Consider the following 27,206-nt stretch of genomic DNA (forward strand, 5'->3'; position numbering starts at 1 on the left):
CTGGAGGGGGGCGTGGGTGTGCAGGGGCGGTGCAGGGGCGCTGGGGGGTGGCTGCCGGGCCGCAGAGGGGGCCAGGGAAGGGGCGCAGCCGTGCCTCACCCGCCCCGTGCCAGGCGCGGTCGGGGAGCCGGGCTCGGTGCCCCGCGTCGCCTTCTCGGCCGCGCTGAGCTCGCAGCGCTCGGAGCCGGGCACCGTGCCCTTCGACCAGGTGCTGCTCAACGACGGCGGCGCCTACGACCCCGAGACCGGTGAGGGCCCGCGGGCTGCGCTGGGGAGCGCTGGGGCTGCGGGGTGCTTTTGGGGCTGGGGGGTGCTCTGGGGCTGCGGGGAGCGCTGGGGCTGCGGGGAGCTCTGGGGCTGCGGGGTGCTTTTGGGGTCATGCATGTCGCGCTGTGGGCAGGCACTCACGGGTGCACGATGCCGTGTGAGGGGAGCCGGGGCTCTGGGGCGGTGCCGTGCCCGCCCCGGGATCCCCGATGCCGTGTGAGGGCAGCCGGGGCTCTGGGGCGGTGCCGTGCCCGCCCCGGGATCCCCGCTGACCTGGGGATGCGGCTCCGGGGGCGCGGGGCCCCGCCGCTCCGTGACGCCCCGTTCTCCCCGCAGGCACGTTCACGGCGCCGGTGCCCGGGCGGTACCTGGTGAGCGCGGTGCTCACGGGGCACCGGGGCGAGGCGCTGGAGGCCGTGCTGTCCCGCTCCGGCCACGGCATCGCCCGCCTGGACTCGGCCGGGTTCCAGCCCGAGGGGCTGGAGAAGGGCCCGGTGGCGGCGCGGGGCCCGAGCCCCGGGGCGCTCGGCGTGTTCAGCCTGCTGCTGCCGCTGGCGGCCGGCGAGACGCTCTGCGTGGACCTGGTGTCGGGGCGCCTGGCGCACGCCCCCGACGAGCCCCTGACCGCCTTCAGCGCCGCGCTGCTCTACGGCCCCGAGGAGCCCTAGGGCCGCGGGGCACGGCCGGCCCCGCCGGGACCCCCCCCCGCCCCGTTATTTATCTGCACCCGCCCGCCCTCGCCGTCCCAGAGGGGGCTGCTGGCTGCAGGGGGTCACCGTGTCACCAACCTGCAGGGTGTCACCGTGTCACTGACCTGCCAGTGTCACCATGCCACCGAGCTGCCAGGTGTCACCGTGTCACTGAGCTGCTGAGTGTCACCGTGCCACCAACCTGCAGGGTGTCACTGTGTCACCAGCCTGCTGGGTGTCACTGTGTCACTGACCTGCCAGGTGTCACTGAGCTGCCAGGTGTCACCGAGCTGCCAGGTGTCACCATGCCACCGAGCTGCCGGGTGTCACCGAGCTGCCAGGTGTCACCGTGTCACCGAGCTGCAGGGTGTCACTGTCTCACTGAGTTGCCAGTGTCACCGTGTCACTGACTTGCCAGGTGTCACCGAGCTGCAGGGTGTCACCGAGCTGCCAGGTGTCACCGTGTCACCAGCCTGCTGGGTGTCACTGTGTCACCGAGCTGCCAGGTGTCACCATGTCACCGAGCTCCATCACAGCCCAGCAGTGCCAGCCTGTGCACAGCAGGGTGGGGTCTGGGGGGGCTGGAGGGGGTTCCCACTGTTTTGGGTGTGCCATGACTGGGGTGGGAGGTGCTGGGACCCCCCCGGTGCTGTGTCCTGCTGTGCCGGGGCACTCCGGGCCCCCCGTGCCCCCAGGTGAGGGGGCTGGCCTGGGGGGGGCAGGCAGGCTCCTGCCCGGGGGGCCCTGTGGTGCTCCTGAATGCCCCTCTGGGGGTGTTTCAGCCCTGCTGTGGGGTGGCCCCGGGTGCCCCGTTCCTCCAGGGCTGTTTGCTGGGTCCGGGGGGCTCGGGGTGCTGTGCCAGCGCTGTGCCCTGCAGGGGCAGGGTGGAGTGGGGGGGTCCCACGTGTCGGTGTGAAACGGGCTCCAGGCTGGGTCTGGGGCACTGGATCCTCCTTGGAGATTCAGGAGTGGTTTTGGTGCGGAAAGATCGGATTTGGGGCCAGGCAGAGGGGGAACCCAGCCCCAGCCTGTGCCCCCGCTGTCCTGGAGCTCATTAATGGTGAGGCTGGGACTGAGCCCTTTGTGCTCGGGTGCTCTGGGCATCTCCAGTGCCATCGTCAGGTGAGCACCAGTGGCACTGTCTGTCTGTCTGTCTGTCTGTCTGTCTGTCTGTGTCTGGGCTCTTTAACAGCTCATGGGGCTTGGTGTGGGACAGGGCAGTGCTGGTTCTGTTAATGCAGCTCTGCTGCTGGTGATGTGTAAAAATGTGAGAGAAAATATTGTTAAACCCAGGATGCTTTCAGTGAGAAGAGACCTCCAGGACCACCCAGTGCCACCCCTGCCACGGCAGGGGCACTGCCACTGTCCCAGGGGGTCCCAGTGCCCAGCCTGGCCTTGGCACTGCCAGGGATCCAGGGGCAGCCCCAGCTGTGCCAGCCCTGCCCACCCTGCCAGGGAACAATTCCTCATTCCCAATCTCCCATCCAGCCCTGCCCTCTGGCACTGGGAGCCATTCCCTGTGTCCTGTCCCTCCAGCCTTGTCCCCAGTCCCTCTGCAGCTCTCCTGGAGCCCCTCCAGGCCCTGCCAGGGGCTCTGAGCTCTGCCTGGATCCTTCTCCTCTCCAGGTGAGCCCCCCCAGCTCTGCCAGCCTGGCTCCAGCCCTGCAGCAGCTCTGGGGCCTTCTCCGGACCCACTTTTGTCAGCTGAACCTCAGGATCAGTGGGATCCCTGCTCACAGCCAGGCTCTCATTCTGCCCTGGCAGCAAATCCCAGCGTGAGCAGAGTTTTGGGGGAATTGTTTCTCTCCGGACCCACTTTTGTCAGCTGAACCTCAGGATCAGCCAGGCTCTCATTCTGCCCTGGCAGCAAATCCCAGCGTGAGCAGAGGTTTTGGGGAATTGTTTCTCTGGGATGGCATTCCCGTTGTCAGCAGAAGGTGGAGATCCAGAGCCGTGACAGCAATTCCTGGAGAGGAGGGAATTGAAAGCTGGGAAGCGCTCAGCCTTTCTGCATTGTCCCTCACTGTGTCCCCTTGGAAGATTCCCTGTCCCAGCCCGGGCTCACCCCGGGCAGCGGCGGCTCTGGCCCCTCTCTGCCCGTGCAAAGGGAAGCAGAGATTCCTGGTGGCTCCTTTTAGGATTTACCAGCCTCAGAAGGATCATTGTCCTCCTGACCATGAGAAGAAAGGGTTTCATAAGGAAAATGGGTGTGAGAGTCTTCCTACCACTCCTAGAATCACGGAAAAGCCCCCTGACCCCATGGAGCATCCCTGACCACCCCCAGGACCGCCCAGGCCACCACTGTCCCTGTCCATTCCCTTCCCAGCTCCCTCAGCCTCTCCTGGGGCTCTGCACTCTGTGCCCTTCCTAACCTAAAACTATATTTAACACACTACTTAAGAAAATCGATACAGCACAACTTTCTAACGTAACACACACAATGTTCATTGTAATATTTGAGAAAAGCCAATCATAAAATACACATTTTTCACAGGGCAGAAATGGTTATCGATTTCAAATCACAAAGGATCCTCAAAAGTCGTTTAATGTCAGCTGCTGGTTAACGTGCTGGGTGGGGCAGTCTCCATCCCAGAGGCTGCTCCCAGCTGGGGTACAGCCCTGGCACAGCAAAGGTGCTTCCTGAATGTGAAAAATGTGTATTTTAGATTGGCTTTTCGGAATCTGGAAGGAGTCTGGAAGGAGTCTGGTTCTTCCTGATAAGGAGACAATAATTATTTTCTTTGGGACTTTTGTGTATTGTTGCTGTTATCTCTGTGTGAAAAATGTCTTGATTATCTTATCTGTTCTTTGAGCTAGTTAGAAAAAGTATCTTACATTGCGTAGTTTCTATTTTATATTATGCTCTAGTCTAAAACTATATTTACCACACCCTTTTAAAAGGATTAATACAGCCCTTCCTTCCTTCCTTCCTTCCTTCCTCCCTTCCTTCCTTCCTTCCTTCCTCCCTTCCTTCCTTCCTTCCTTCCTCCCTTCCTTCCTTCCTTCCTTCCTCCCTTCCTTCCTTCCTTCCTTCCTCCCTTCCTTCCTTCCTTCCTTCCTCCCTTCCTTCCTTCCTTCCTTCCTCCCTTCCTTCCTTCCTTCCTTCCTCCCTTCCTTCCTTCCTTCCTTCCTCCCTTCCTTCCTTCCTTCCTTCCTCCCTTCCTTCCTTCCTTCCTTCCCTTTAAAAGTGCTTTCTCATTTTATTTTTTTGGGTATCACAGGGCTCCTTCCCTGCTCCACAAATGGCCATAGAGACCATCAGGCACCAGAATCCTTTTCCTCTTCCTTTTCCTTTTCCTTGGAACATCCTCCTGGAAGGAAATGGAGCAGTTTCCCCCAAGTTCATATAAATAATATTGATTTTTAAATTCAGTTTCCTGCTGCTGTGCCAGTGCAGCAAGCCAGGCACAGGTGGTGGTTTCAGTTATGCACAAAGTGCTGCAATTCCTCAAGAACAGCCACAAGTTCTCCTCATTCCGGAAAAAAGTCTTTCCATACTGTGTGCACGTTTGCTGCCCTCTCACCCAATACAAATTGACACGTAGGAAAATGCAATTCATTAATGGAATTTGGACACACACACACGGAGCAGCCGCCACTGCCCAGGAATCTTGTGCAAACCCCAGACCCCAGACCCCAGAGCCTGCCGGGCCTTTCCGGGGGCCCTCAGCCCCTCGCCCCTCGGTGAGACCCCCGCTCCCCCCGGGCTGCTCGGGTGCGCGCTCTCGCAGCGGTGCAGGAGTTGCAGCAAACGCTGCAGTCAGGCTGAGGCGCTGCAGGGTCACAGCCCCGGGGCCGGCACCGGCGCTGCCCCGGGATTTCGCAGCCCCGGGACCGGCACCGGCGCTGCCCCGGGATTTCGCAGCCCCGGGGCTCCTGCTGGCCCCGGGAGCCCGGCTGAGCCCGGCTGAGCCCGGCTGAGCCCGGCCGGACCGGCCCCGGGTCACGCCCGGGTCACCAAAGGGCTCCGCGGGCTTTCCCGAGTCATGGCGGTGGCGCGTGTCTGTCTGTGTGTCCGTGTGTCTGTCTGTGCCTGTGTGTCCATCTGTCCTTGTGTGTCCATGTCCGTGTGTCGATTTCCCTGTGTGTCCCTGTGTCCGTCTGTCCCTGTGTGTCCCTGTGTGTCCGTGTCCGTCTGTCCCTGTCCCCGTGTCCGTCTGTCCCTGTCCTGGTGTCCGCCTGTCCCTTTTCCCATCTCCGTCTGTCCCTCTGTGTCCCCGTGTGTCCGTCTGTCCCTGTGTGTCCCTGTCCCAGTGTGTCCGTCTGTCCTTGTGTGTCCCCGTGTCCGTCTGTCCCCGTCCCCGTGTGTCCGTCTGTCCCTGTGTGTCCCTGTCCCCGTGTCCGTCTGTCCCTGTGTGTCCCCGTGTCCGTCTGTCTGTCCCGCCGCGCGCGCTCCCTGCACAGTGGGGGCGTGGCCATGGGCGTGTCCTAATGCCCACGCCCTCCGAGGGCCCGGCGTGGCTGCGGCCGCTGATTGGCGGCGGCGCGAGGGGGCGTGGCCAGAGCTTTGCCCGTGCCCGGCGCGGTTCTGTCCCTGTCCCTGTCCCTGTTTGTGTCCCCGTCCCTGTCCCGGTCCTTGTTCCTGTCCCTGTCCCGGTTCCGGCCCCGGCCCCGGTCCCGGGATGGCGGCAGCGGCGGGCGGCGCGGCGGGCAAGCGGCGGATCCTGTGCGTGGGGCTGGTGTGCCTGGACATCATCAGCGTGGTGGAGGCGTTCCCGGCCGAGGACTCGGACACCAGGTACGGGCAGCGGGGCTCCCGCGGCGCCCCCGGGCCGGCCCCGCGCCCAGCGCAGCCTCTCGCCCCGCAGGTGCGTGTCCCAGCGCTGGCAGCGCGGCGGCAACGCCTCCAACTCCTGCACGGTGCTGGCCCTGCTGGGAGCGCCCTGCGCCTTCATGGGCTCGCTGGCCCCCGGGCCCGCCGCTGAGTAAGTGGGGTGCGGGGCTCCCGCACCGGGGGGGCACCGGCCCCGCCGCCCCGACCCTTCACTGGCCCCTCCGCGCTGCTGCCGACCCTCGGCGCGCTGCCCGCCCGCCGTTCCCGCTGCCCGCCGTTCTCCACTGGCCGCCGTTCCCGCTGCTCGCGGTTCCGCTGCCCGCCGTTCCCCGCTGCCCGTTCGCCGTTCCCCGCTACCCGCCGTTCCCCGCTGCCCGCCGTTCCCGCTCCCCGCCGGTCCCCGCCGCCCGCCCGCCGCCCACGCCGCTCTCTGTCCCCCGAAGCTTCATCGCGGCGGATTTCCAGCGCCGGGGGGTGGACACGGCGCACGTGGCCTGGCAGCCCCGCGGAGCCGTGCCCTGCGCCTGCTGCCTCGTCAACGCCGCCAGCGGCTCCCGCACCATCGTCCTGCACGACACGTAAGGACCGGCCCCTGCCCCGGGCAGCGCTGCCCTCCGCCGGCTCCGGTCCGAGGGTCCCCCGCCTGCCCGGGGCTGCCGGATGGGGCGAGCGGCCGTGACCCCGCAGACGCTGTCACCGCCAGTGTCCCCGCAGCCCTGTCACCTCCGGCTGCCGGGGCCGGGGGTGATCGCCGCACGGCCGCTCCGAGTGCGGGACAGCCGGCACGGCCCGGTGGGGATAACGCGGCTCCCTCGGCCGTGCCGGAGGGCTGTGGGGCACGGCTGACCCGCGGCCACCGCTGCGCTGTCCCTCGAGTCCAGCTCAGGGTCCCGGCGCCGGCATTAATGATTCACCCAGGCAGCGCCTCCTCGGGGACTCTGTCCCGGTGGCGTGGGGCCCCGGCGGCCCCCGGGGCTGCCCTTCGCCCCGGGCGCGTGCCAGGCCGAGGGTCCCCATCAGCCCCTGGCCTCCGTCCCACAGGAACCTGCCTGACGTGACAGCCCGCGACTTCGAGCGGGTCGACCTGTCCCAGTACAGGTGGATCCACTTCGAGGTGAGCCCGGGCTCTGGGGCTTATAGGGTCTGGAGGACCCCCGGGGCTGTACGTGAGCCTGGGCCCGGAGGGAATCCCTCCTGGGTTCTGGGGACATCCCCAGTGAGGGAGCATCCCCGGGAGCGGCGGTGCCCCGGTGATGCCGGAGCCGTGCCGTGCCCGCAGGCCCGGAACGCGGCGGAGCAGGGCGCGATGCTGGAGCGGGTGGAGCGGCACAACCGGGCGGCGGCGCCGGGGCAGCGGGTCCGGATCTCGGTGGAGCTGGAGAAGCCGCGGGAGGAGCTGCTGCCGCTGATGCGGCGGGGACAAGTGGTGCGGGGCCGGGGCGATGGGGCGGGATGACCTCTCCCGGTCACCTGTCCCGGTCACCTGTCCCCATCGCCTGTCCCCATCGCCTGTCCCGATGGCCTGTCCCCATCGCCTGTTCCGATCACCGGGCGGGGCCAGAGGCGTGGCGGGGGCTCGGTCGGGACGGGAGCGGGCAGATCTGCAGGGAGCACGACCCAGCAGGATTTGGGAGTCCCGGTCCGGGGGAGTCCGGCTCGGGGGCTGCAGGGGTGCGGGGTTTGGATCTAGGGGTGCAGGCGGGGTCTGGGGACGCCGCCAGGGCACAGATGTAACCGCACCTGGCTGGGGGTACCGGGGCTGCCCCCGCCCCAGCCCCTCTCCCACAGGTGTTCATCAGCAAGGACCTGGCCCGGCACTTCGGGTACCAGTCGGCCCCCGAGGCGCTGCGGGGGCTGCGGGGGCGCATCCAGCCAGGGTAGGGGTGCACCTGAGAGGGGCCGGGGGGCACACGGCGTGCCCCAGACCCACCTCGCACTCCCCCAGGGCCACGCTGATCTGCGCCTGGGCTGAGGAGGGCGCCGATGCCCTGGGGCCCGACGGGGAGCTGGTGCACTCGGACGCCTTCCCCCCGGAGTCCGTCGTGGACACGCTGGGGGCTGGGGACACCTTCAACGCCGCCGTCATCTTTGCGCTCGCAGAAGGTGGGCACAGACGTGGCACGGCCACGGCACGGCCGTGGTTCAGTTTGGCACGGCCACGGCACGGCCACGTCTCATCCCGGGCCCCATCCCCAGGGAGGAGCCTGCAGGATGCCCTCACCTTCGGCTGCCAGATCGCCGGCAGGAAATGTGGGATCCAGGGCTTCGATGGCATTGTCTGAGCGTGTGCCTGGAGAGCTCGGCAGCCCCAGGCACAGCACTGCACCCAGCAGCACCTGCACATCTCCACCGCACCCAGCCATCCCCAATAAAACCCCATTGCACCACTGCTGCCTCCTGTGTCCCCTGGCTGGGGTCCCACTGCCCCGGGGATGCACTGACCACAGCCAAGTGACCAGCAGTGCCTCTATTTCTGCATCCAATGAGTTACAGAGGGGAGCACACCACCCCAGCCCTGCTTGGCCATCCCCTGCCCCTCTGTGCCCTGAGCAGGGCAGGGAGTAGCATCCCAGAGCCCCCAGTGCCTACCCCTCCCCATGGTCCCTCCAGGCTGGGGCTGCCTGCTCCTCAGGGGCTTCAGCCTCAGGGGCTTCCTCTTCCTCTGTGGTATCAGTACTGGGGGCTTTGGCCTCAGGAATTATTTCTGCTTCCAAGGCCTCAGCATTGGGAGATTCCACCTCAAGGGATTCCATCTTGGGGGCTCCATCCTCAAGGGCTCCAGTCTGGGGGTCTTCTTCCTCAGGGGCACCAGTCTGGAGGTCTCCATCCTCAGGGGCTCCAGTCTGGGGGTCTCCAGCCTCAGGGTCTCCAGTCTGGGGGTCTCCAGGCTCAGTGGCTGCCTGTCCTGGGCTTTTCAACCCCAGGTCCTGCCTTGGCATCTCCGTGCCCCCGCCAGGCACAGCCCCAACCCCTGCCTGCTGCTCTAGTGGGGGCTGTTCTGGGGGACCCTTGTCCTGACCAGGCAAGAGCACCTCGGGGGGGTCCAGCAGCTCAGAGGGGTCCAGCAGCCCATCCCCATTCAGGTCCTGCCTTGCCAGAGCTTGGTCCACCAGTGCAGCCACCTAGGGGGGTGGGGAACAGGATGAGGGCTCGGCCCGGGGGCTCAGCGGGGCACGAGGAGCCATCCCTGTGGGACCCACCATGTCAGGGTCAGGCTGCCCCCCAGCCTGTGCCAGCACCGTGCCAAGTAACTGCAGCAGCTCCAGCCCATCCAGGCGCCTGCTCTGGTCGTGGTCGTGGAGCACGAAGAGGTAGAGCAGGGCTGTGGGGCATGGGGTGCTGTGGGGCGGGGTCCCTGGCCCCACCAGCCCCTCAGCCCCCATCTCGCCCTGGTGGCCTTACCCTGCTCCCGTGTCATGGCCTCCACGTCCCGCTCCGGGGGCCCCAGGCTCCGCACGGCGCTCCTCAGCAGCCTGGGGGGAGCAGGGCTGGGGTGGGAAGCACTGTCCATGCCCCCCGCCCAGCCCTGTGCCCCCCAGCCCCACGCACAGCCCTGGCCGTGGTGGGGGTCCCGGTGCTGTGGGGGTCCCCAGGGCAGGGACTCACAGCAGTGCAGGCGACTCCGGGCTCAGTGGGTCAGGGTACGGGTCCACGACTGCAGCCACGGGGGGCTCGGGCCTGGCCGAGGGACAGGGGTTGGTTCCTGTGCCCCGGGGGGCTGCCCCCCCGCCTGACGCCCCCCACCACGGCCCCTGCCGATCCACGGGCCCCAGCCCTCACTGTGCAGCTCGGACCCCTGTGCTTGCCCTGCCACAGCCACCTTGCAGTGCCCTTGGAAACCTGTGCCCCTGGAAACACCACAGCTCTGCCTTCCTTTAACTGTGCCCCCAAGCTCTGCCTTCCTTCAACTGTGCCCCCCAAAACTCTGCCATCCCTTAACTGTGTCCCCAAAACTCTGCCATCCCTTAACTGTGTCCCCAAAGCTCTGCCTTCCCTTAACTGTGCCCCCACACTCTGCCTTCCCTTAACAGTGTCCCCCTGCCCTGTCCCCAGACCTGTGTCCCCGTACCTGTTGGAGCCGGCCCTGGGGGCAGCCCACGCCGCTGGCCCCAGCAGCAGCAGCAGCAGCAGCGGCGGCATCACCGGCGGCTCCCTCCTGCCGCGACCTCGGGCTGCGCGGGCCGGGAGCACCGGGGTCGGGGCGGGCCCTGCCGGGGGTCGGGGGCACGGCCCGTGGGAACCCGGCGCGGGGAGAGGGGCGGGGGCTCCGGGAGCCGCCCCGGTGCCAGCACGGCGGGGACGGTGCGTGGGGACCGCGGAGCGCGTGGGGCCGGCCGGCGCTGCCCCCCCAGCGCAGCCCCGGCACCACTCACCCGCACACCGAGCCGGTACCGCCGGTGTCCCCGGCACCACTCACCCAGCACACCGAGCCGGTACTGCCGGTGTCCCCGGTACCCGCTCACCCCGCACACCGAGCCGGTACCGCCGGTGCCCCCTGGTACCACTCACCCCGCACACCGAGCCGGTACCGCCGGTGCCCCCTGGTACCACTCACCCCGCACACCGAGCCGGTACCGCTCACCCCGCACACCGAGCCGGTACTGCCGGTCCCCAGTCACCCCGCACACCGACCCGGTGCCCCCGGTACCCACTCCCCCCCGGTACCCACGCACCCAGCCCCGTTCGCGTGTCCGTGCCGCCTGCCCCGCCCCGGGGCCACGTAGCCGGCACGCCTCGGCTCTGCCACCGCGGCCGGGAACGGCCCCGCCCGGCCCGGCCCGGCCCGCGGGGAGCAGGGATTCAGCCGCACGCAGGTGCCCCGGGGCAGCGCCGGGGTAACCGGGACCCGGCCCGTCCAAACCGGGGCCCGGGATGGGCTGGTGGTCGCAGCAGGGACGGGGCCACGGCGGTGGGTGAGACGCCCCGAGCCCCCCACGGTCCCGGGCCAGCCCAGCGTCACCGACCCCCGGGCCCCGCAGCAGCACGGGCGAGGGCCGGGGCCGGCCCGTGCTGGTCCGCACGGCCCCGGGGGCTCCGGACAGCCAGCCCCGTGCCCCCGAGCAGCCCCGAGGGCACACCGGTCCCGGGGGCCATGCCCTGAGCCGCTCCCCCAGCACACGCGGACAGCACTGCCTTCATGCTCCAGTTTAATGGCAGCAGCAGGGCGGGGGGAGCGGGACCCCCTCTCCTGGGGCGGGACACGGCCCTGTCCCGGGCCAGCCCTGCCCTGCTGCCAGCACGGTCCCACAGGGACGGGCCCTGCGGGCTCCCTGGACGCGCCTGCTCCCCGAGCGCCAGCGGGGACAGCGCGGCCAGGCTGGTCCCTCGTGTCCTTCACAGTCTGTGTGGGGGAGGAGGAGGAGGCTGGGGGGTCGCTCCTGGTGCCAGCGGGACCCTCCGGGGGCCGGGGGGCTACAGGAAGCCTGGGAAGGCGAGCTGCAGCAGCAAGATGGTGGCCACGATGAGCCCGGCACAGAGCAGCAGCAGCAGCCAGACAGGGAGGGAGCCTGTGGGACAGGGAGGGGTCAGAGCAGGCTGCAGCCCCCCCTGCAGAGCAGGAGCAGAGCAGCCCGGCCCCGGGAGCAGCCCCCGGACGTACGGCGGGTGGGCAGCAGGTGCAGCTTGCAGCGGCTGTCCACGGCCACGCTGAGCAGGGCAGCCTCGTGGCCCCCCAGCAGCTCCCGCCCCGGCCGGCTCTCGGGGACGAAGGCCACGTCGGTCACCACGATGCCATGGGCCTCCTTCACGTAGTACAGCCTCTGGGGGCACACAGGAGGTGAGGGGCTGCGGGGCCGGCGGCGCTGCCCCCAGCCCTGCCCGGCTCACCTGCAGCGAGAAGGCAATGTGGATGGCCACGGAGCCCGTCACTGTGCCCAGCCCCAGGAAGGTGCCCGAGTCGCTGCGGGGGGAGAGCAGTGAGCGGGGGCTGCCACGGCCCCCACCCCGTGCCCACCGGCCCCGGGCTACCTGATGGAGAGGCAGGAGACCACCTCGGAGCCGCAGGGCCGCGTCAGCAGCGGCAGGAAGCTCTTCCCGTCCCACTTGGTCAGGTAGCAGGGCGGGGGCCGGCGCTCCCGCTTGTGGGGCACCTGCACGGTGTAGAGCCGCAGGGCCCCGGCGCTGCCCTCCACGGCCCCAAACCTGCCAGGACAGGGCCACGGGGGCACGTGGGGTGCAGCCCCTCGCCGCCACCACTGCCCCAACCCAACCCAGCCCCCTCCCCGTACAGCAGAGCCCAGGGGACAGAGCCCTTCCCACAGACCCAGCAGGAACAGCGACGGGGCAGGGCAGCAGGGCAGCAGGCAGGGGTGCCCCATTCCCAGCCCCAGCAGCCCCTCCCCACCTCCTGCCCCGTGACCCAGCCCTGATGACCCACAGCCTAGCCCCACGCCCTGCCCTGTCCCCAGCCCCAACAGCCCTCCCTGTCCCCCTGCCCAGTCCCAGTGCCCCATCCCAGCCCTCTGATCTGCCCCCAGGCTCCGTGTGCAGCCCCCAGCCCCAGCCCAGCCCTCTGATCTGCCCCCAGGGCTCCGTGTGCAGCCCCCAGCCCCAGCCCAGCCCTCACCGGCAGGCCTGGTAGCGATAGGCCTTGTCGGGGATGCCGGGCAGGTTCTCGTGCCAGCGCAGCCCTGTCACCAGCTGGTCCTGCTGCCACACGCAGCACTGGAAGTCCCTCCCCGCCGTCACCACCTGCTGCACACAGCACAGGGGTCTGAGGCCCCTCTCCTGCAGGGCAGGGAACCGGGGAGCCCCTGACACCCACCTTGTTGTCAGGGCCCAGCGCGATGTCCTCAATTTCCCCGTCGTGGGCTCTGAACTCCAACGTCTTCTTCATGCTGGGGAACTGCAGGGGCAGAGCTGGTGTGGGCACCGGGCAGGGCCAGGCCCTGCCATGGTCCCAGGCAGGTGTGGGGGAGCAGCGTTAGGTGAGCACAGGGTGCTCCCAACTGTCCCTGCCCAATGCCTGCTGCCATTGGCACAATGGCTGCTCCTGCATGTCTGCCCCAGCTCCCCGTGCCCACCCTGATCCCTGTGCCCACTCCAGCTCCCCATACCTGCGCTTCAACCCTCTGTCCCCACATCCACTCCCCCACATCCACTCCCCCACATCTCCCCAGCTCCCCGTGCCTGCCTTCAATCCTCTGTCCCCACATCCACTCCCCCATGTCCCCCCAGCTCCCCCTGCCCACCCTGGTGCCTGTGCCCACCCCTGTTCCTGTGCCCACCCTGGCTCCCCATCCTGCCCTTCAATCCTTTGTTCCCACATCCAATTCTCCCACACCCCCACATCCCCCCGTGCCTGCCTTTCAATCCCCTGTCCCCACATCCACTTCCCTACAACCCCCAGCTCCCCACGCCTGCCCATCAATCCCCTGTCCCCCAGCTGCCCGTGCCTGCCGTGGCTCCCCACGCTCCCCGTGCCCCCAGCCGTGTCCCGGTGGCCGTGCCCACCTCCCAGAGGCGCAGGAAGCCGTCGGCGCCGCCGGTGGCGAGCAGGGCGCCGTCGGCGCTGAAGCGCACGGCCTTCTGCAGGGCGTCGGGGCTGAAGTCGGTTCTCACGCGCTGCAGGCTCTCCACGCGCACCTCGCGGGCCCGGCCCGGCGCGGCCCCCGCTGCCACGGGCTGGCACGGGCTGGCACAGGCTGCGGGGTGCTGCTCCTGCCCAGAGCACCCCGCAGCCCCACGGATCCCAGGCCCTGCCCCACGGCACCCAGGCTCCCCACACCCTGCCCCACAGCACCCAGGTTCCTCATGCCCTGCCCCATGGCTCCCCACTCACTGCCCCGCAGCCCCACGGCTCCCATGCCCTGCCCCACAGCACCCAGGCCCTGCCCATGGCTCCCACGGCTCCCCACTCACTGCCCCACAGCTTCCCACACCCTTCCCCATGGCTCTCACAGCTCTCCACTCACTGCCCCACGGCACCCAGGCTCTCCATTCCCTGCCCATGGCACCTACGGCTCCGCACTCACTGCCCCACAGCACCCATGGCTTCCCACTCACTGCTCCACAGCTCCCAGGCTCCCCATGCCCTGCCTCACGGCACCCACAGCTCCCCACTCACTGCCCATGGCACCCAGGCTCCCCACTCACTGCCCCACAGCTTCATGGCTCCCCACACCCTGCCTCACAGCACCCAGGCCCTCCACGTCAGGGCTCAGGGCAGGCAAGAGGCAGTGGAGGGCTTCCATCCCCAGAGCTCCCCACAGCACCCCAGGCAGGCACTGGGGGGGCAGGGGGTTCCAGGACAGTGCCCAAACCCCAAATCTTCACACGGCACCCCACGCAGGCACAGGGGGCAGGTCCGTGACAGTGATGCAGGGGTTCAGGGCAATGCCATCCCCAAGCCACCCCACAGACCCTCAGCTCTCCCCCACTCCCTGCCCTCCAGCGCCCAGGGCAGGCGCAGGGAAGGTCCAGGGTGGGCATGGGAGGTCCACAGCTGTACCCCGGCCCCAAAGCACCCCACAGCCCCCCACACTATGGCCACAGCATCCCAGGGTGGGGGGGCACGGGGGAGCCCCAGGGCAGTGTCCCTCCCCAAAGCTCACCACGGTACCCAGGGCAAGCACAGAGAAAAGGGTCAGGATGGGCAGGCAGGGGTGCAAGGCAGTGCCCCATGCCCAAGCCACCCCACGGACCCCACGTCCTGCCCCACAGCACCCAGGGGAGGGGACTCAGGGCAGGCACGGGGGAGCTCCAGGGTGGGCACGGGGCTGTTCACAGAATGCCTTATCTCCACAACACCCTTCATGCCCCCACAGCACCCACCCAACGCAGGAGGGGAGGGGATTCAGGGCAGGCACAGGGGAGCTCCAGGGTGGGCACGGGGCTGTTCACAGAATGCCTTATCTCCACAACACCCTTCATGCCCCCACAGCACCCAGGCGGGCGGGAGGGGACTCCAGGGCCCTCCCCAAGCCCAGCCCGGGGGCACATGCCGGCGCAGGGTGTCTCACCGTCCTTCCCGGCGCTGCCCGCGGCCTCGGGCTCCTGCAGGCTGAAGCGCAGGATGTGGCAGCTGTTGTCCTGCCCGGCGGCGATGACATCCCCGGCCAGCGCCATGGTCATGGTGGCGCGGGTCTCGGTGTCGTGGCAGTGCAGCAGCGAGGCGCTGAGCTGCCCGCCGATCTGCTCCAGCTGCAGGAAGTGCTGCGGAACGGGGGGAGCGGTCACGGCCCCGCCGCGGGGCTGCCCGGGACACCGGGACCCCCAGCACCGGGACCCCGGGCACCGGGACCCCTGGGCACCGGGACACCGGGCACCGGGACCCCCGGACACCGCGACATCGGGACCCCCGGGCACCGGGACCCATGGGCACCGGGACACCGGACATCGGGACCCCCGGGCACCGGGACCCATGGGCACCGGGACACCGGGCACCGGGACCCCTAGGCACCGGGACCCCGGGACACCGGGACCCCCGGACACCGCGAACCCCCCAGGCCCCGCCGTGTCAGACCCTCCCGGGCCCCTCACACCCCCCAGGCCCCGCCGTGTCACACCCCCCGCCACACCGGGCCCCCCCCGGGCCCCCCGGCCTGCCGCGCCCCGCTCCCCGCCGCCCCGTGCCCGCTCCCCGCACCACGCCATTGCGGATGCCGGTCTTGGCGGCGCCCCCGCCGCCGGCGGTGATGGCGAGCGGCCGCCGCGGGTGCAGGCGCACGGTGTAGAGCGGGAACGGCGCCCGGTACAGCTCGGCGGGCCGCCGGGGCGCCATGACACCGGCGTGACGTCACCCGCCGTTGCGTCACGCCCCGTTACCCGCCGGGGGTGTGGCTAACCGGGGAGGGGGCGTGGCCTCGGGGTCACGTGGGACGGGGGGGACAGCCCGGTGCCGGGGACACGGACCGGGGGGACACGGACCGGGGATACCGGGGGGACACGGGGACAGCCCGGTGCCGGGGACACGGACCGGGGGGACACGGACCAGGGGGACACGGACCGGGGGTCACGGGGACAGCCCGGTGCTGGGGGCACGTAGGGGTCACGGACCGGGGGGTCACGGACCGGGGGGACACGGGGACAGCCCGGTGCTGAGGGGACAAGGGGACAGCCCGGTGCCGGTGACACGGACCGGGGGGACACGGACCGGGGGATCCCGGGGAGACACGGGGACAGCCCGGTGCTGAGGGGACGAGGGGACAAGGGGACAGCCTGGTGCCGGTGACACGGACCCGGGGGACATGGGGACACTGCCGGGACACACGGCGGCTCCTGGGGGGCAGTACTGGGGGACCCCCAATAGCTGGGGACACGGTGGTGCTGTAGCTCCATGGGGACCCCAGTGACTGGAGAAATGGGGTCCCTGTGGGGGACGGTGGGAATACCCCAGCGTTTGGGGACATGGCAGTGTCGGTACCCTGTGGGCTCCTGGGGGGCACTGCAGACACCCCACTCACCGCCTGGGGTGACAGGGTCCTGGGGTACATAGGGACAGCCCCCTGGGGGTCCGGGGAGCAGCAGGGACAGCCCCCTGGGGTGACAGGGTCCCGGGGTACAGCAGGGACAGCCCCCTGGGGGTCCAGGGGGTCCCGGGGTACAGCAGGGAGCTCCATGGGACCCTCCAGGCCTGTGCTCCAGAACCGTTTATTGGGGAACACCAAACACGAGGGGGTGACGGGGCTGGGGGGCGCGGGGCACCCCGGGGCGGGGCAGCCCGGCCCCTGAGCGGTGTGTAAGGCACTGGCTGGGCCGGGGGCACCGCACAGCGCCCCGGCTGCAGAGGGGCACCGCTCCCGCACCCCCCGCCGTGGTCCCAGAGCCCCCGGAGGGGCAGCCCGCCCACCCGCCCATCTCGGCACGCCTGAGGATGCCCCAGCCGGGTGTGGATCCCCGGCCAGGCCTTCAGAAGGAGGTTTCCTGCACGGCGTAGATGGGGGCACCCGCGCTGCGGACGTAGCCCTGTCCCTCCTCGCCCTGCTCGGGGCCGGGGGGGGACAGCCCGTTGGGCACCCCATGGCTCTTCTCTGCAGTGCCCGCGTGCCCGGCGGCCTGTGGGGACAGAGCGGGCAGGGCAGGCACAGGGCAGGCAGCAGCGGGGTGCCCCCATGGCCCTCGGGGTGCTGGGAGCCTGTCCCTCACCTGGGCCGAGCCGGCTGCCCCGCAGCAGAGCCAGCGCCGGATTTTGGGGGGCAGGCAGCACAGCAGCCACGGCAGCACGGGGGAGATGGTGCGGGGGTCCAGGGCCGCCGGCGGCGTGGGGCCTGGGGGCGCAGGGTGTGAGAGGGGCGGGGGCAGCGCGGCGGCCCCCGCGCCCCCCACACTCACCGGTGAGCAGGCTGACCAGGACCCCCACCAGGATGACGGTGGTGGAGTTGTGGGCGCTGTACCACATGTAGGACAGGCTGTAGAAGCGCTGCAGCCCCGTGGGGCTGGGGGACACGGCGTCAGCAGGGGGTGCAGGGCACCTCACCCCCCGCACCCCCAGCCCCCGAGCCCCCCTCGCTCACCTCGGGGCGGGTGCCGATGTGCTGGGGGGCAGCAGCGTGGTGGCCAGGACAGCGCTGAGGTTGCCCACGGTGGGCAGTGCTGTGCTGTTGGCGGGGGACACCCCCTTGGCCCCCGCTGTGCTCTGCAGGAAGCTGCCGATGCCGATCCAGAAGGCCATGGCCAGCCCGGCCAGCAGCCCCACCACGGCTCCCTGTGGCGGGCACAGAGAAGGGCGCTGGTCCCCGTGCGGACTCGGGGTGCCCCACAGCTCCCCCACGCCCCCACTCGGCGCTGGGGGCGCCGGCCGGGTCGGGGACACTCACGGTGGGGTTGGCGCAGGGGAAGAACATGCCGAGGCAGAAGAGCCCCAGGAGCGGGCCCCCCACCATGCCGAAGATGCTGATGGCTGCCTGTGGGGACACAGCCTTCAGCACCAGCCCCGTGCCCTGGAGGGGCCGGGGCCGGGGTCCCCACCCCGTCTGGGGTGCCAGAGCCGGGGTCCCCACCCCGTCTGGGGCGCCACAGCCCTGTGCCTACCTGCAGCACGGGTCCCAGCATGGAGGACACGTATGCCATCCCCAGGCACAGCAGCCCGTAACCGAGAGCTGGGGAGGGGAGCGGGGTGTCACGGCAGTGCTGGGGACCCCCCCGCCACGCCAGCCCCGCGGCCAGCCCCCATTACTCACCCAGCAGCTTGGAGAGCAGCGTGGCCCGCGACTCCGACAGCCCGGGGAAGTGCGGCCGCACCAGGTCCTCCATGGTCACCGTGGCCAGCGAGTTGAAGGCGGAGGAGATGGTGCTGGGGAGGACAGGGAGCAGGAGGGGGCTCGGCCGGGACACCTGAGCACACCTGGGGACACCTGAGCCACCACCCACTCACCTGAGGGCGCCACTGAAGAGGCAGGCGACAAAGAGCCCGGGCAGCCCCGGCAGGTCCTGCAGCACGTCCATCACGAAGAACAGCACCAGCTGTGGCGGGAGGTCAGTGCGGGGCTGGGAGCAGCAGGGGAACACGGGAGGGGCTCTTAACCCACCTGGTCGGGGGAGGCAGGGCGCTGGCTGGGCGCCAGCGGGTGCTCCAGGTTGTAGACAAACATGACGAGGCCCGTGAGGCAGCTGAGGCACAGCACGATCTGCTGGCAGGGGAACACGGCGTAGCAGGAGCTGCGGGCGCCGCGGGGCTGTCAGACTCGGGGGGTGCCGGGGGGCCCGCGGGGGGTGGCGGGGGGCCCAGCCCAGGTGCGGGGGCCCAGCCCAGCCCCACTCACAGCTTGGCCTGGCGCTCGCTGCGGGCGCACAGGTAGCGCTGCACCTGCGCCTGGTTCACCCCGTACAGCGACAGCATCATGAACACGCCGCCCACCGACAGCGACCAGAAGGTGTGGCGCTCCAGGGGGTTGGGGTCCAGGCTGCGGGGACAAGCAGGGGGCTCGTGGTGACCTCACCATGCCCCATGGGAAAGAGGGTACCGGGGTGGCCCGCACCGCCACTCCGGGGTCCCTCTCCCCCAGTCCGGGCTGCCCCAGGTGTCCCCAGGGCAGGACAGGGGTCCCGGGAGATGGCTCACTCGATGCCGGCGATCTTGCCCTGCTGCTCAGCCACGCGCCAGACACGGGCCATGCCCCCCACCCGCCAGGCGCCCACCACGATGACGGCGACCTGCCCCGCCAGCATCACCAGCGTCTGGAACACATCTGTCCAGATGACGGCCTTCAGGCCACCCTGGTGGGGACACGGGACGCCCGTCAGCAGAGGGTGACCGTGCCCACGTGGCAGGGCAGGGCACGGGCACCCGCGGCCGCAGGGACTCACCAGCGTGGTGTAGAGTGTGCAGACCAGCCCCATGGTCAGCACGGCGCTCCAAAGGTCAAAGCCCGTCACTGGAAGGGGCAGAGGGCATTAACGGGGTGAGGGGCAGCAGCCCCCTGGCACTGCCCCACACCTGAGCTCACCGTACCCGCGTTGAGGGCCAGAGCGGGGGCGTAGAGCACCACCCCCATGTAGATGACCTGTGGGGAGGGAGAGCAGCGCTGAGCCACGCCAGCCCCCAGAGCCTGCAGCCCCACAGCCCCGGCCCCACTCACCATCTGGAAGATGAAGGTGATGGTGCCAAAGACCCGCACGGTCTTGTTGAAGCGCAGCTCCAGGTACTGCGAGGAGAGAGGTCAGGGCACCTGACTGCAGGGTGCTCTGTGCTCCTCACAGCCCCCTCCCCGTGTCCCCCTTGCCCTCCCCGTGTCCCCTCTGCCCTCCTCGTGTCCTTCATGCCCTCCCCGTGCCCACCTCATAGGTGCTGGTGATGCGCAGCCGGTAGAAGACGGGGATGAAGATGTGCGCGGGGATGAGCAGCCCCAGGAAATAGGAGCAGCCGAGGAACCAGTACTCGGTGCCAAAGCGAAAGATCTCAGCCGGCACGCCCAGGATGGCCACAGCTGACTGGAAGGAGGCCAGCAGGGACAGGGCCACGGGCAGGCAGCCCATGTCACGGTTGGCCAGCAGGAACTCCTGCACCGTGCGCTGCCGGTCGCCGCTCAGGGCGTAGAAGAGCCCGATGGCCGAGGAGAGCACCAGCAGCAGGGCGAAGATGCTGTAGTCGATGGCCGTGAACTCCATGGCGAGCGTGTCCCCGCGCCGCCCCGCCGCTGCCCCGCCGCCCCGCCGGCCTCATGGGCACACCTGAGCCCGGCTGCGCGTCCCGACCGGCCCGGCCCGGCCCCGGCAGCTGCGGAGGGACGTGTCAGTGCTGCGGGGACCTTCGCTCGCTCTGCCTCAGCCTCAAGGACCCAGAGCGCGGAGAGCGGCCGTCCCTCCTCCTCCTCCTCCCTCTGGGCCGGGCTTGGCCCCCCCGGGCCACCCCACCTGCCCCGCTGAAGGAAACTGGAGAGTCTTCAAAGAGCACCAAGACAATGGCTGCAAAAACAGTCCCACCCGGGCCCCCCGCAGCACCGGCACCGCCAGGCCCGGCAGAACAGGCCAAGCTCAACAGAGCCGCCTCCGGTGCGGGACAGCCCGTCCCACCTGAGCCAAACCCAACACGACCACCCCCGGAGCTGAGCCCGCAGTGCCACTCCCACCCGAGCCGAAGCCAGGCTGGCCCAGCCAGCCCGGCACGGCACAGCCCCGCCAGAGCCGGCAGCGCCGGTCCCACCAGCGCCAGGGGCAGCCCAGCCCAGCCGCCCCAGCAGCCCAGGGCCGTCAGAACCGCCCCAGCACGGAGGAACGGGCAGGGGGCAGCCTGGGGACGGGCATCAGCCAGGTGCAGCACACACCTGAGCACGCACCGGCCCTGGCACCCTGACCCGCTGACAGGGATCCCCCAGAGCCCCCTGTGCGCTGCCCCTGCCCCGGCTCCTGGGCAGCAGGAGGGGACAGCCGGGCACACTGCTGCCCCTGCCTGCCCCCGCTTCCAAGGGACATCCAGAGCTGTGGGACTGCGGCACCTGGGAGCAGCAGGGCTGTGGGTACCCCCCTCCTGGCCTGGGAGGGGGTGCAGGCTGCGGGGGACCCTCTGTCCCACCATTAGGGGCACAGGGAGGGCAAATCTGGAGCAGGGGTGGCAGCCAGGGAGTGGCACAGTGCCCACCATGATCCCTGGAGGAATGCTTGCCTGGGGAATGCTTGGTGGGATTAGGCTGAGCCCCTCCTGGCAGCCCTGGCACAGCCTGCCTGGGCCTGCCCGCCGCAGGGCCGGGGGCAGCTGAGCTGGCACGGGGCTCTGCAGCGCGGCAGCGCCAGCGGCGTCTGGGAGGGGAATGGGGTGAGAGGGCAGTGTCTCTGCCACCACCAGCCCCGGCCTGTCCCTGACCAGGACAGGCTCCACGTGCAGCAGCTCATGGCCAGGGTCCAAGGTCACCCCCACATTCCCCGGTGCAGACTAAACACCAGGGGAGGTTACAGCGCGTCCCCGGCGGGGACAGCCCAGCCCCAGCCTCCGGCACGGCCCCGGCCCAAGGCTCCCGCGCCCCAGACCCTCGGTGCCCCGGGCTCTGCTGCCCCCACACCCCACCCCCGGTGGTCCCAACTCTGCTGGCCTCCTCACCCCTCTGGGGGCTGCTGCCCCTCACCCAGGCGGCCCCAGAATGTGCCCCACAAAACCCAGCAGCCGCAGCCCCGGGTCCCGCTCTCCCGGCCCTGGGGCGTCCCTGTCCCTGTCCCTGCCGTGCCCAGCCTGCCTGCCCCGGTGCCCCGCTCCTCACGCTCCATCGCAGCCTTCCTCGTCACCCCGCGCACTCGGGACCCCGCTGGAGCCGCCGCTGTCCCCGGTGTCCCCATCCCGGGGCTCTCAGGGGCTCCACTCCCCTTCCCCGCTGTCCCCGCTGTCCCTAACACGGGGCTCTGCTCCCTGTCCCCGCTGTCCCTATCCCGGGGCTCTGCTTCCCGTCCTCGCTGCCCCCATCCCGGGGCTCTGCTCCCCTCTCCGGTGTTCCCGGTGCCCGCAGCCAGGGGCTCTGCTCCTTGCCTCCCGTGCTCCCATGCCGGGGCTCTGCTCCCCGTCCCCGGTGTCCCATCCCGGGGTCCTGCTCCCCGTTCCCGGTGTCCCCATCCCGGGGTCCTGCTCCCCGTCCCCGGTGTCCCATCCCGGGAGCCGCGGCCGCGCTGCCCGCGGAGCGCGCGGTGCCGGTGCCGGTGCCGGCGGTGACCTTGCCCCGGTGCGACACTCACCGGCGGCGGCAGCACTCTCCCCATGTGCCGCCGCAGCCGGGGCGCGCCGGGATGACGCCGGGGCCGGGCGGGGCCGCTCCGCCGCCGCTTCCGCCTGCTGCTGCTGCTGCCCCGGGCCGCCCGCGGGGCCGCGGTGAGCCGCGGGGACGGGAACGGGGCCACGGGAACCGGGGGCTCCGGGGGGCACGGGGTGTCACGGGTCAGAGGAGCCGGGAGGTCAGGGAGTGCCCGGCTCGGGAGTGCCCGGCTCGGGAGTGCCCGGGGGAACCGAGGGTCGGTCAGTCCCCGGTCGGGGGTGTCCTGAGGTCGGGGGTGCCCGGCTCGGGAGTGCCCGGCTCGGGAGGTCCCGGGGGAACCGAGGGTCGGTCAGTCCCCGGTCGGGGGTGTCCTGAGGTCGGGGCTGTCCTGAGGTCGGGGTGCCCGGTTCGGGAGTGCCCGGCTCGGGAGTGCCCGGGGGAACCGAGGGTCGGTGTCCTGAGGTCGGGGCTGTCCTGAGGTCGGGGTGCCCGGTTCGGGAGTGCCCGGCTCGGGAGTGCCCGGGGGAACCGAGGGTCGGTCAGTCCCCGGTCGGGGGTGTCCTGAGGTCGGGGGTGCCGGCTCGGAGGTGCTCGGAGGGAAGCCGTGGGTTGCCCCGAGGCCGGGGAGGTTCTCCTTCTCCGGGGAGCGGCGGTACCGGGGGTTCGGGTCACACTCGGGAGTGGCGGGACGCTCGGGAGGCGGGGTGCCCCTGTGCCCGCGCTGCCCGTGCCCCCTCGCCCTCCCCAGGTGTGCGGGCTGTGCCCGGGGCCGCCGCGGAACGGCTCCCTCGTGTCCCGGTTCTGTGAGTCCCGGCGTGACACCGAGAGCGACGGGCGCTGCTGCCGGGAGCGGGGCACGTCCCCGGGGCGGCTCCTGGGGTACGGGGGATGCACAGGCTGGGGGCGAATCGGGGTGCTGGGGGGTCGGGGGCCACGTGAAGGGGGTGCTGGGGGATTGGAGGTGCCGGGATGGGTTTTGGGTCCACAGCGGTGCCAGGGGAATGGCGGGGCTGGGGAATGCCTGGCTGGAGCATCCTGGGCGGTGCGGGGGGCGCAGGTGGGTGCTGGGGGTCACAAAGGTGTCAGGGGCAAGGGTGGGGGACAGGCATGCTGCTGTGTCCCCAAGCACTGTCCCTTCCCAGGCTGGACCTGAGCAACTGCTCCCTGCACAGCGTTCCCCCGGGACTGGCCGAGGCCACTGCTGCCATCGTCCTGTGAGTCCCCCGGGCCCCCTCTGGCCCCTGCCAGGAGCCGGGCCGGGCTGGCAGAGGGGATTGGGGCAGGTTTGGGGGGACATTCCCATGGGCCGGGGCCAGCACAGCCGTGCCCTGCTGGTCCCAGGGCCACTGGCTGCTCCCTGCCCTCGTGGCTGTCAGTCCACAGGGTGTGACCAAACAGAAACCACCCCCAGTTTTGAACGGGGAGCCCTGGGACCTGTCTGTCCCGGCAGCCCTGTGCCCAGGGGAGCAGGGGACAGATCCTTCTGGAGCTGTCATGGTGTGCACTGTCACAGGACAGCCAGTGGGGGCCCGTGCTGGCAGGTGAGAGGAGCCACATGGTCACACCTTGGCTTTTGCCACAGTCCCACAGTGTCCTCACCCCTGGGTTGGAGAGACAGAAGGCAGGGAGGAGCCACGTCCAGGGCACTGGCCGGGCTCAGGGCGCGGTGTCCAGATGAGCCCAGTGAGCCGTGGTGGCCCTCAGGGCACCGTGACACCTCAGCTCATCAGTGTTTTTGTTAATGACCAAGCTGTCCCTCACTGTGGCACCTCAGCTCATCAGTGTTTTTGTTAATGACCAAGCTGCCCCTCACCATGGCACCTCAGCTTATCAGTGTTTTTGTTAATGACCAAGCTGCCCCTCACCGTGGCACCTCAGCCCATCAGTCTTTTTGTTAATGACCAAGCTGCCCCTCTCCGTGGCACCTCAGCCCATCAGTCTTTTTGTTAATGACCAAGCTGCCGCTCACCATGGCACCTCAGGCCATCAGAGTCTTTGTTAATGCCCAAGCTGCCCCTCACTGTAGCACCTCAGCCCCTCAGAGTCTTTGTTAATGCCCAAGCTGCCCCTCACTGTAGCACCTCAGCCCCTCAGAGTCTTTGTTAATGCCCAAGCTGCCCCTCACTGTAGCACCTCAGCCCCTCAGAGTCTTTGTTAATGACCAAGCTGTCCCTCACCATGGCACCTCAGCCTATCAGAGTCTTTGTTAATGACCAAGCTGTCCCTCACTGTGGCACCTCAGCCCATCAGAGTCTTTGTTAATGACCAAGCTGCCCCTCAGCAGCTCTGCAGACCTTTGAGCCCTGGCTGCAGGGCTGCACTGCCAGGGCTCGGGTGGGCAGGGGGTGGCAGGGCATGGGAGCTGCCTGAGGTGCTGGGGGTACCCCGGTGCTGCCAGGCCGGGGGTTCTGCACGGGCTGAAGGTCTGTGTGCTTGCAGGGACCTGACTGAGAACCCGCTGACAGCTCTGCCCGGTGGCTCCTTCCTGGGCTTCCGAGGTGCCAGGGTACCCCGGTGCTGCCAGGCCGGGGGTTCTGCACGGGCTGAAGGTCTGTGTGCTTGCAGGGACCTGACTGAGAACCCGCTGACAGCTCTGCCCGGTGGCTCCTTCCTGGGCTTCGTCCAGCTGCAGAGGCTGTGAGTGCCGGGCGGCCGGGGCTGGGGGTGGCGCGGGGCCCGTGCTGAGCTGTGTCCCCAGCGCGGTGCCGGCGGCGCTGCAGTGCCCGGGAGGGAGCGACGCCTGGCAGGACGTGACGGTGGACAGGAGCACCCGGCTGTGCCAGGGGCAGAGGAACCCCTGCAACAGCTCCGTGCCGCTCGGTATGGGGGGCACTGGGTGCGTGGGGCTGGCAGCGGGGTCTGGCCCGGCCCCTGAGCCCTGCTCTGCCCTGCTCTGCCAGCCTGGCCGTGTCCTGAGAACTCTGCGTGTGCCCCCGACGGCCCCGGCCTCGTCCAGTGCCTCTGTGACGGTCCCTTCCACGGCTACAAGTGCCTGCGTGAGGTGAGAGCCTGCGGGACGCCCCTCGCCCGGGCTGCAGCAGCAGGGGCTGCGGGGGCCGTGATGCTCACTCCTGGTCCCGGGCAGGGCGCCTTCCCCACGCTTCTCTTCGGAGGAATCCTGGGCGCTGCCACCGTGTCGCTGTCCCTGCTGCTGTGGGGCACCCAGCGGAGGAAGGCCAAGATGCCCTGAGCAGGGCAGGGACCCTGCCTGGCTGGAGGCTCTGTGGCCGGGGGGCTCTGGGGGTCAATAAAGCTGCAGCTCCTCGCTGTGTGTCCGTCTGGGTCCTTCCCGGGGGAAGGGTGGGTGAGTGGTGGAACCCACGGGACGGGGCCGTGCAAGCTCCCACTGTTACAGGTACATATTATAATACTGGCTTTTCGAAATATTAAAGTGGGTTTGTCTGTGTAGGGTTAAAGTAACTTTGTAATAAAGATATAGTTTATGTTTCTACTGTTAATTAAGCTTAGACGTAATAGTGAAATAGCTGATGTCAGTGTGCTTGTGTTAAATGCCTGCTGGGGTGGAATAACACCCAATGAACACGGGATAAGGACACCTGTACAGACCTGCCAACTATCAGCACTCACCATCGGAAGGCAGCGTGGGCCAGGGCCCAGACTGGAAGTGATAAAGAGAAGGAGCCAAAACCCCAGCCAAGGAAAACACATGCTCTTAAAAAGCAGACCCGAGGAGGGACCGTGTAAAATAGTTCCTGGAATATGTAATCTAGTTTATGGATATGCAAAGGGCTGATGTAATTAAAAGGTATTTAAAGGGCACCCCGAAGATAACAGCGTGGGCTTGGCTCAGTGCCGAGATGCACTCTATGGTCCTTGTCTTCTGTTGTCCTTTAACAAACTTTGGAAATTTTCACAGCAGAGTGAATGTGGTTTTCAGAAAACGCGCTGCTACACGCTCGGGGCAAGGCGGGGGTGAGCGGGAACAGCGTCCACACCGGGAGCTGCCCGCAGCTGCGGGGTCACCGCCCACGGCCGGAGGAGGGAACGGGGAACGAGCGGGAGGCAAACAGATCCAGCAGCCGGTAGAATCAGAGGTGTAGTGGTCACTACAAAAACCAACCACCCCACGTTTTATATCTGTCATTGACCACGAGACCAGGGGAGAGCGCGAACGCAGTCCCCCACTACCACAAATTATGCAGTCGCACGCTCGGGCCAAGGCGGGGGTGAGCGGCAGCAGCGTCCGCAGACCGGGAGGAAAACGGATCCAGCGGCCGGTATAGTCAGAGGTGTAGTGATCCCCACGAGAACAACCACTCCACATCTTGTATCTGTCATTGACCGCGAGACCAGGGGAGAGCGCGAACGCAGTCCCCCACTACCACAAATTATGCAGTCGAGTTTCCCGCATTTGGGGAAATCGCAGGGGTCAGCACACCCGGAGTGCAAGGGATGAGCCTCGCCCTGGGAAAACCACCCGGAACCGGGTCCTGAACGGAACCGGGTCCTGAATGGATCCTGAATGGATCCCAAAGGGATCCCAAAGGGTCCTGAATGGATCCTGATCCTGAACGGAACCGGATCCTGAATGGATCCTGATCCTGAACAGATCCAGATCCCAAATGGATCCAGACCCCGAACAGAACCAGACCCTGCACAGATCCAGGCCCAGCAGAGGCAGCAGGCACAGCGCTGGGTCACACTTTTTTTTGGGGAATTTTCTCCTCAAATCCCAATTTTTTGGGAAATTCCTCCCCAAAATCCCTTTGTTTTTTGAATTTTCTCCCCAAAATCCCATTTTTGGGGGGGAATCCTCTCCTCAAATCCCATTTTTTGGTCCCAAAATCCCATTTTTTGGGGAATTTTCTCCCCAAAATCCCATTTTTTTGGGAATTCTCTCCTCAAATCCCACTTTTTGGTCCCAAAATCCCGTTTTTTGGGGAATTTTCTCCCCAAAATCCCATTTTTTAGAAATTTTGGGGAAAAAAGGGATTTTTTTTGGGGGGGTGTTAAGAGAGAGAATTTTGGGGAGGGAAAAGAGAATTTTTGTAGGGAAAAAAGAAAAATTTTGGGGGGAATAAAGGGAATTTGGGGGGAAATAATTTTTTGGGGAAAAAAGGGAATTTTTGGAGGTTAAAAAGGGGAATTTTGGGGGGGAAAAATGGAATTTTTGCAGAAAGAGGAAATATTTTGTAGAAAAAAGGGAATTTTTAGGAGAAAAAAGGGAATTTTTAGGGGAAAAGGGGAATTTTGGGGAAAAGAATTTTTGGTGGAAAACAAGGTGAGTTTCTTGGGGGAAAAAGGGGAATTTTTTGGGGGGAAGAAGGTGAATTTGTGGGATTTTTGGCGGGTTCCTGGAGCCGGACCCGGGCCAGGACACGGCGAGGATCTCGCAGCGCGAAA

The 27,206-nt window shown here is 68.1% G+C and overlaps 6 protein-coding genes and 1 non-coding gene across 11 annotated transcripts in view; 3 read left to right on the forward strand and 4 right to left on the reverse strand.

Annotated features, from left to right (window-relative positions):
- EMILIN1 (elastin microfibril interfacer 1) overlaps nt 1–985 on the forward strand; it is a 5,988-nt gene extending 5,003 nt beyond the window's left edge. Inside the window, exons 7-8 of the mRNA XM_039710964.1 lie at nt 114–248; nt 604–985. Coding sequence (XP_039566898.1) covers nt 114–248; nt 604–935 — 467 coding nt within the window. The 3' untranslated portion in view covers nt 936–985. The remainder of the gene's footprint in view (nt 1–113; nt 249–603) is intronic.
- A 4,514-nt stretch (nt 986–5,499) lies between these two features.
- Nucleotides 5,500–8,117, forward strand: KHK (ketohexokinase). Its single transcript, XM_039710957.1, has 8 exons — nt 5,500–5,694; nt 5,765–5,881; nt 6,174–6,308; nt 6,772–6,844; nt 7,010–7,156; nt 7,519–7,607; nt 7,676–7,833; nt 7,927–8,117. Exons 1-8 carry the CDS (start codon nt 5,579–5,581, stop codon nt 8,010–8,012), a joined length of 921 nt encoding a protein of 306 aa, XP_039566891.1. The 5' UTR covers nt 5,500–5,578; the 3' UTR covers nt 8,013–8,117.
- A 119-nt stretch (nt 8,118–8,236) lies between these two features.
- On the reverse strand, nt 8,237–10,420 carry CGREF1 (cell growth regulator with EF-hand domain 1). The gene is made up of 6 exons (XM_039710958.1): nt 10,404–10,420; nt 9,800–9,902; nt 9,337–9,408; nt 9,133–9,203; nt 8,931–9,052; nt 8,237–8,852 (listed from the first exon to the last, which is right to left on the reverse strand). Exons 2-6 carry the CDS (start codon nt 9,868–9,870, stop codon nt 8,316–8,318), a joined length of 873 nt encoding a protein of 290 aa, XP_039566892.1. The 5' UTR covers nt 9,871–9,902; nt 10,404–10,420; the 3' UTR covers nt 8,237–8,315.
- Nucleotides 10,421–10,863: 443 nt separating this feature from the next.
- PREB (prolactin regulatory element binding) lies at nt 10,864–15,491 on the reverse strand. The gene is made up of 9 exons (XM_039710959.1): nt 15,317–15,491; nt 14,677–14,883; nt 13,183–13,386; nt 12,494–12,574; nt 12,296–12,420; nt 11,698–11,871; nt 11,557–11,629; nt 11,330–11,489; nt 10,864–11,237 (listed from the first exon to the last, which is right to left on the reverse strand). Exons 1-9 carry the CDS (start codon nt 15,449–15,451, stop codon nt 11,143–11,145), a joined length of 1,254 nt encoding a protein of 417 aa, XP_039566893.1. The 5' UTR covers nt 15,452–15,491; the 3' UTR covers nt 10,864–11,142.
- Nucleotides 15,492–16,114: 623 nt separating this feature from the next.
- SLC5A6 (solute carrier family 5 member 6) lies at nt 16,115–21,900 on the reverse strand. Of its 5 annotated transcripts, none has more exons than XM_039710942.1 (15): nt 21,826–21,900; nt 19,447–19,885; nt 19,248–19,313; nt 19,121–19,172; nt 18,976–19,043; nt 18,731–18,885; nt 18,432–18,572; nt 18,198–18,296; nt 17,850–18,023; nt 17,701–17,768; nt 17,487–17,573; nt 17,184–17,374; nt 17,002–17,105; nt 16,816–16,937; nt 16,115–16,725 (listed from the first exon to the last, which is right to left on the reverse strand). In XM_039710942.1, exons 2-15 carry the CDS (start codon nt 19,774–19,776, stop codon nt 16,130–16,132), a joined length of 2,253 nt encoding a protein of 750 aa, XP_039566876.1. In that variant the 5' UTR covers nt 19,777–19,885; nt 21,826–21,900; the 3' UTR covers nt 16,115–16,129. The 5 variants fall into 5 exon arrangements, with proteins under 5 accessions (XP_039566876.1, XP_039566877.1, XP_039566879.1 ...); XM_039710943.1 differs by lacking the exon at nt 21,826–21,900 and adding an exon at nt 21,623–21,752; XM_039710947.1 differs by lacking the exon at nt 21,826–21,900 and adding an exon at nt 18,044–18,132 and having other exon boundaries at nt 16,454–16,725; nt 17,850–17,962; nt 18,198–18,327; nt 19,447–19,832.
- Nucleotides 19,830–25,107, forward strand: ATRAID (all-trans retinoic acid induced differentiation factor). Its single transcript, XM_039710965.1, has 8 exons — nt 19,830–20,160; nt 21,906–21,958; nt 22,591–22,721; nt 22,985–23,056; nt 24,408–24,479; nt 24,541–24,662; nt 24,743–24,843; nt 24,928–25,107. The coding sequence occupies exons 1-8, from the start codon at nt 19,830–19,832 to the stop codon at nt 25,030–25,032; spliced, it is 987 nt and encodes a 328-aa protein (XP_039566899.1). The 3' UTR covers nt 25,033–25,107.
- Nucleotides 25,108–26,153: 1,046 nt separating this feature from the next.
- On the reverse strand, nt 26,154–26,298 carry LOC120502947. The gene has a single exon (XR_005627620.1). It is a non-coding gene; the product is annotated as a U1 spliceosomal RNA (small nuclear RNA).
- Nucleotides 26,299–27,206: the final 908 nt, after the last annotated feature.

The sequence above is a fragment of the Passer montanus genome, unplaced genomic scaffold, assembly GCF_014805655.1.
Source record: "Passer montanus isolate IOZ18808 unplaced genomic scaffold, ASM1480565v1 scaffold239, whole genome shotgun sequence".
In the NCBI taxonomy this organism is placed as follows: Eukaryota; Metazoa; Chordata; class Aves; order Passeriformes; family Passeridae; genus Passer; species Passer montanus.

Bases quoted from the DNA above. Each gene is read 5' to 3' on its own strand.
- CGREF1 (XM_039710958.1), bottom strand. From the start codon at position 9,870: ATGCCGCCGCTGCTGCTGCTGCTGCTGCTGGGGCCAGCGGCGTGGGCT. The intron at 9,409-9,799 runs GTACGGGGACAC...TCCCTCGGCCAG, and splicing joins CCCAGGGCCGGCTCCAACAG to GCCCGAGCCCCCCGTGGCTG. The intron at 9,053-9,132 runs GTAAGGCCACCA...CATGCCCCACAG, and splicing joins GGCCATGACACGGGAGCAGG to CCCTGCTCTACCTCTTCGTG.
- PREB (XM_039710959.1), bottom strand. From the start codon at position 15,451: ATGGCGCCCCGGCGGCCCGCCGAGCTGTACCGGGCGCCGTTCCCGCTC. The intron at 12,421-12,493 runs GTGGGTGTCAGG...TGTGTGCAGCAG, and splicing joins CGCTGGGCCCTGACAACAAG to GTGGTGACGGCGGGGAGGGA. The intron at 11,630-11,697 runs GTAGCCCGGGGC...CTCCCCCCGCAG, and splicing joins GTCTCCTGCCTCTCCATCAG to CGACTCGGGCACCTTCCTGG.
- ATRAID (XM_039710965.1), top strand. From the start codon at position 19,830: ATGGGCACACCTGAGCCCGGCTGCGCGTCCCGACCGGCCCGGCCCGGC. The intron at 20,161-21,905 runs GTGCGGGACAGC...CGGGGCCGCTCC, and splicing joins GCTCAACAGAGCCGCCTCCG to GCCGCCGCTTCCGCCTGCTG. The intron at 21,959-22,590 runs GTGAGCCGCGGG...CGCCCTCCCCAG, and splicing joins GGGCCGCCCGCGGGGCCGCG to GTGTGCGGGCTGTGCCCGGG.
- SLC5A6 (XM_039710942.1), bottom strand. From the start codon at position 19,776: ATGGAGTTCACGGCCATCGACTACAGCATCTTCGCCCTGCTGCTGGTG. The intron at 18,297-18,431 runs GTGAGTGGGGCT...CCCTGCCAGCAG, and splicing joins AGCGAGCGCCAGGCCAAGCT to ATCGTGCTGTGCCTCAGCTG. The intron at 16,938-17,001 runs GTGAGTGTGGGG...CTGCGCCCCCAG, and splicing joins CCTGGTCAGCCTGCTCACCG to GCCCCACGCCGCCGGCGGCC.
- KHK (XM_039710957.1), top strand. From the start codon at position 5,579: ATGGCGGCAGCGGCGGGCGGCGCGGCGGGCAAGCGGCGGATCCTGTGC. The intron at 5,882-6,173 runs GTAAGTGGGGTG...TGTCCCCCGAAG, and splicing joins GCCCCCGGGCCCGCCGCTGA to CTTCATCGCGGCGGATTTCC. The intron at 6,309-6,771 runs GTAAGGACCGGC...TCCGTCCCACAG, and splicing joins ACCATCGTCCTGCACGACAC to GAACCTGCCTGACGTGACAG.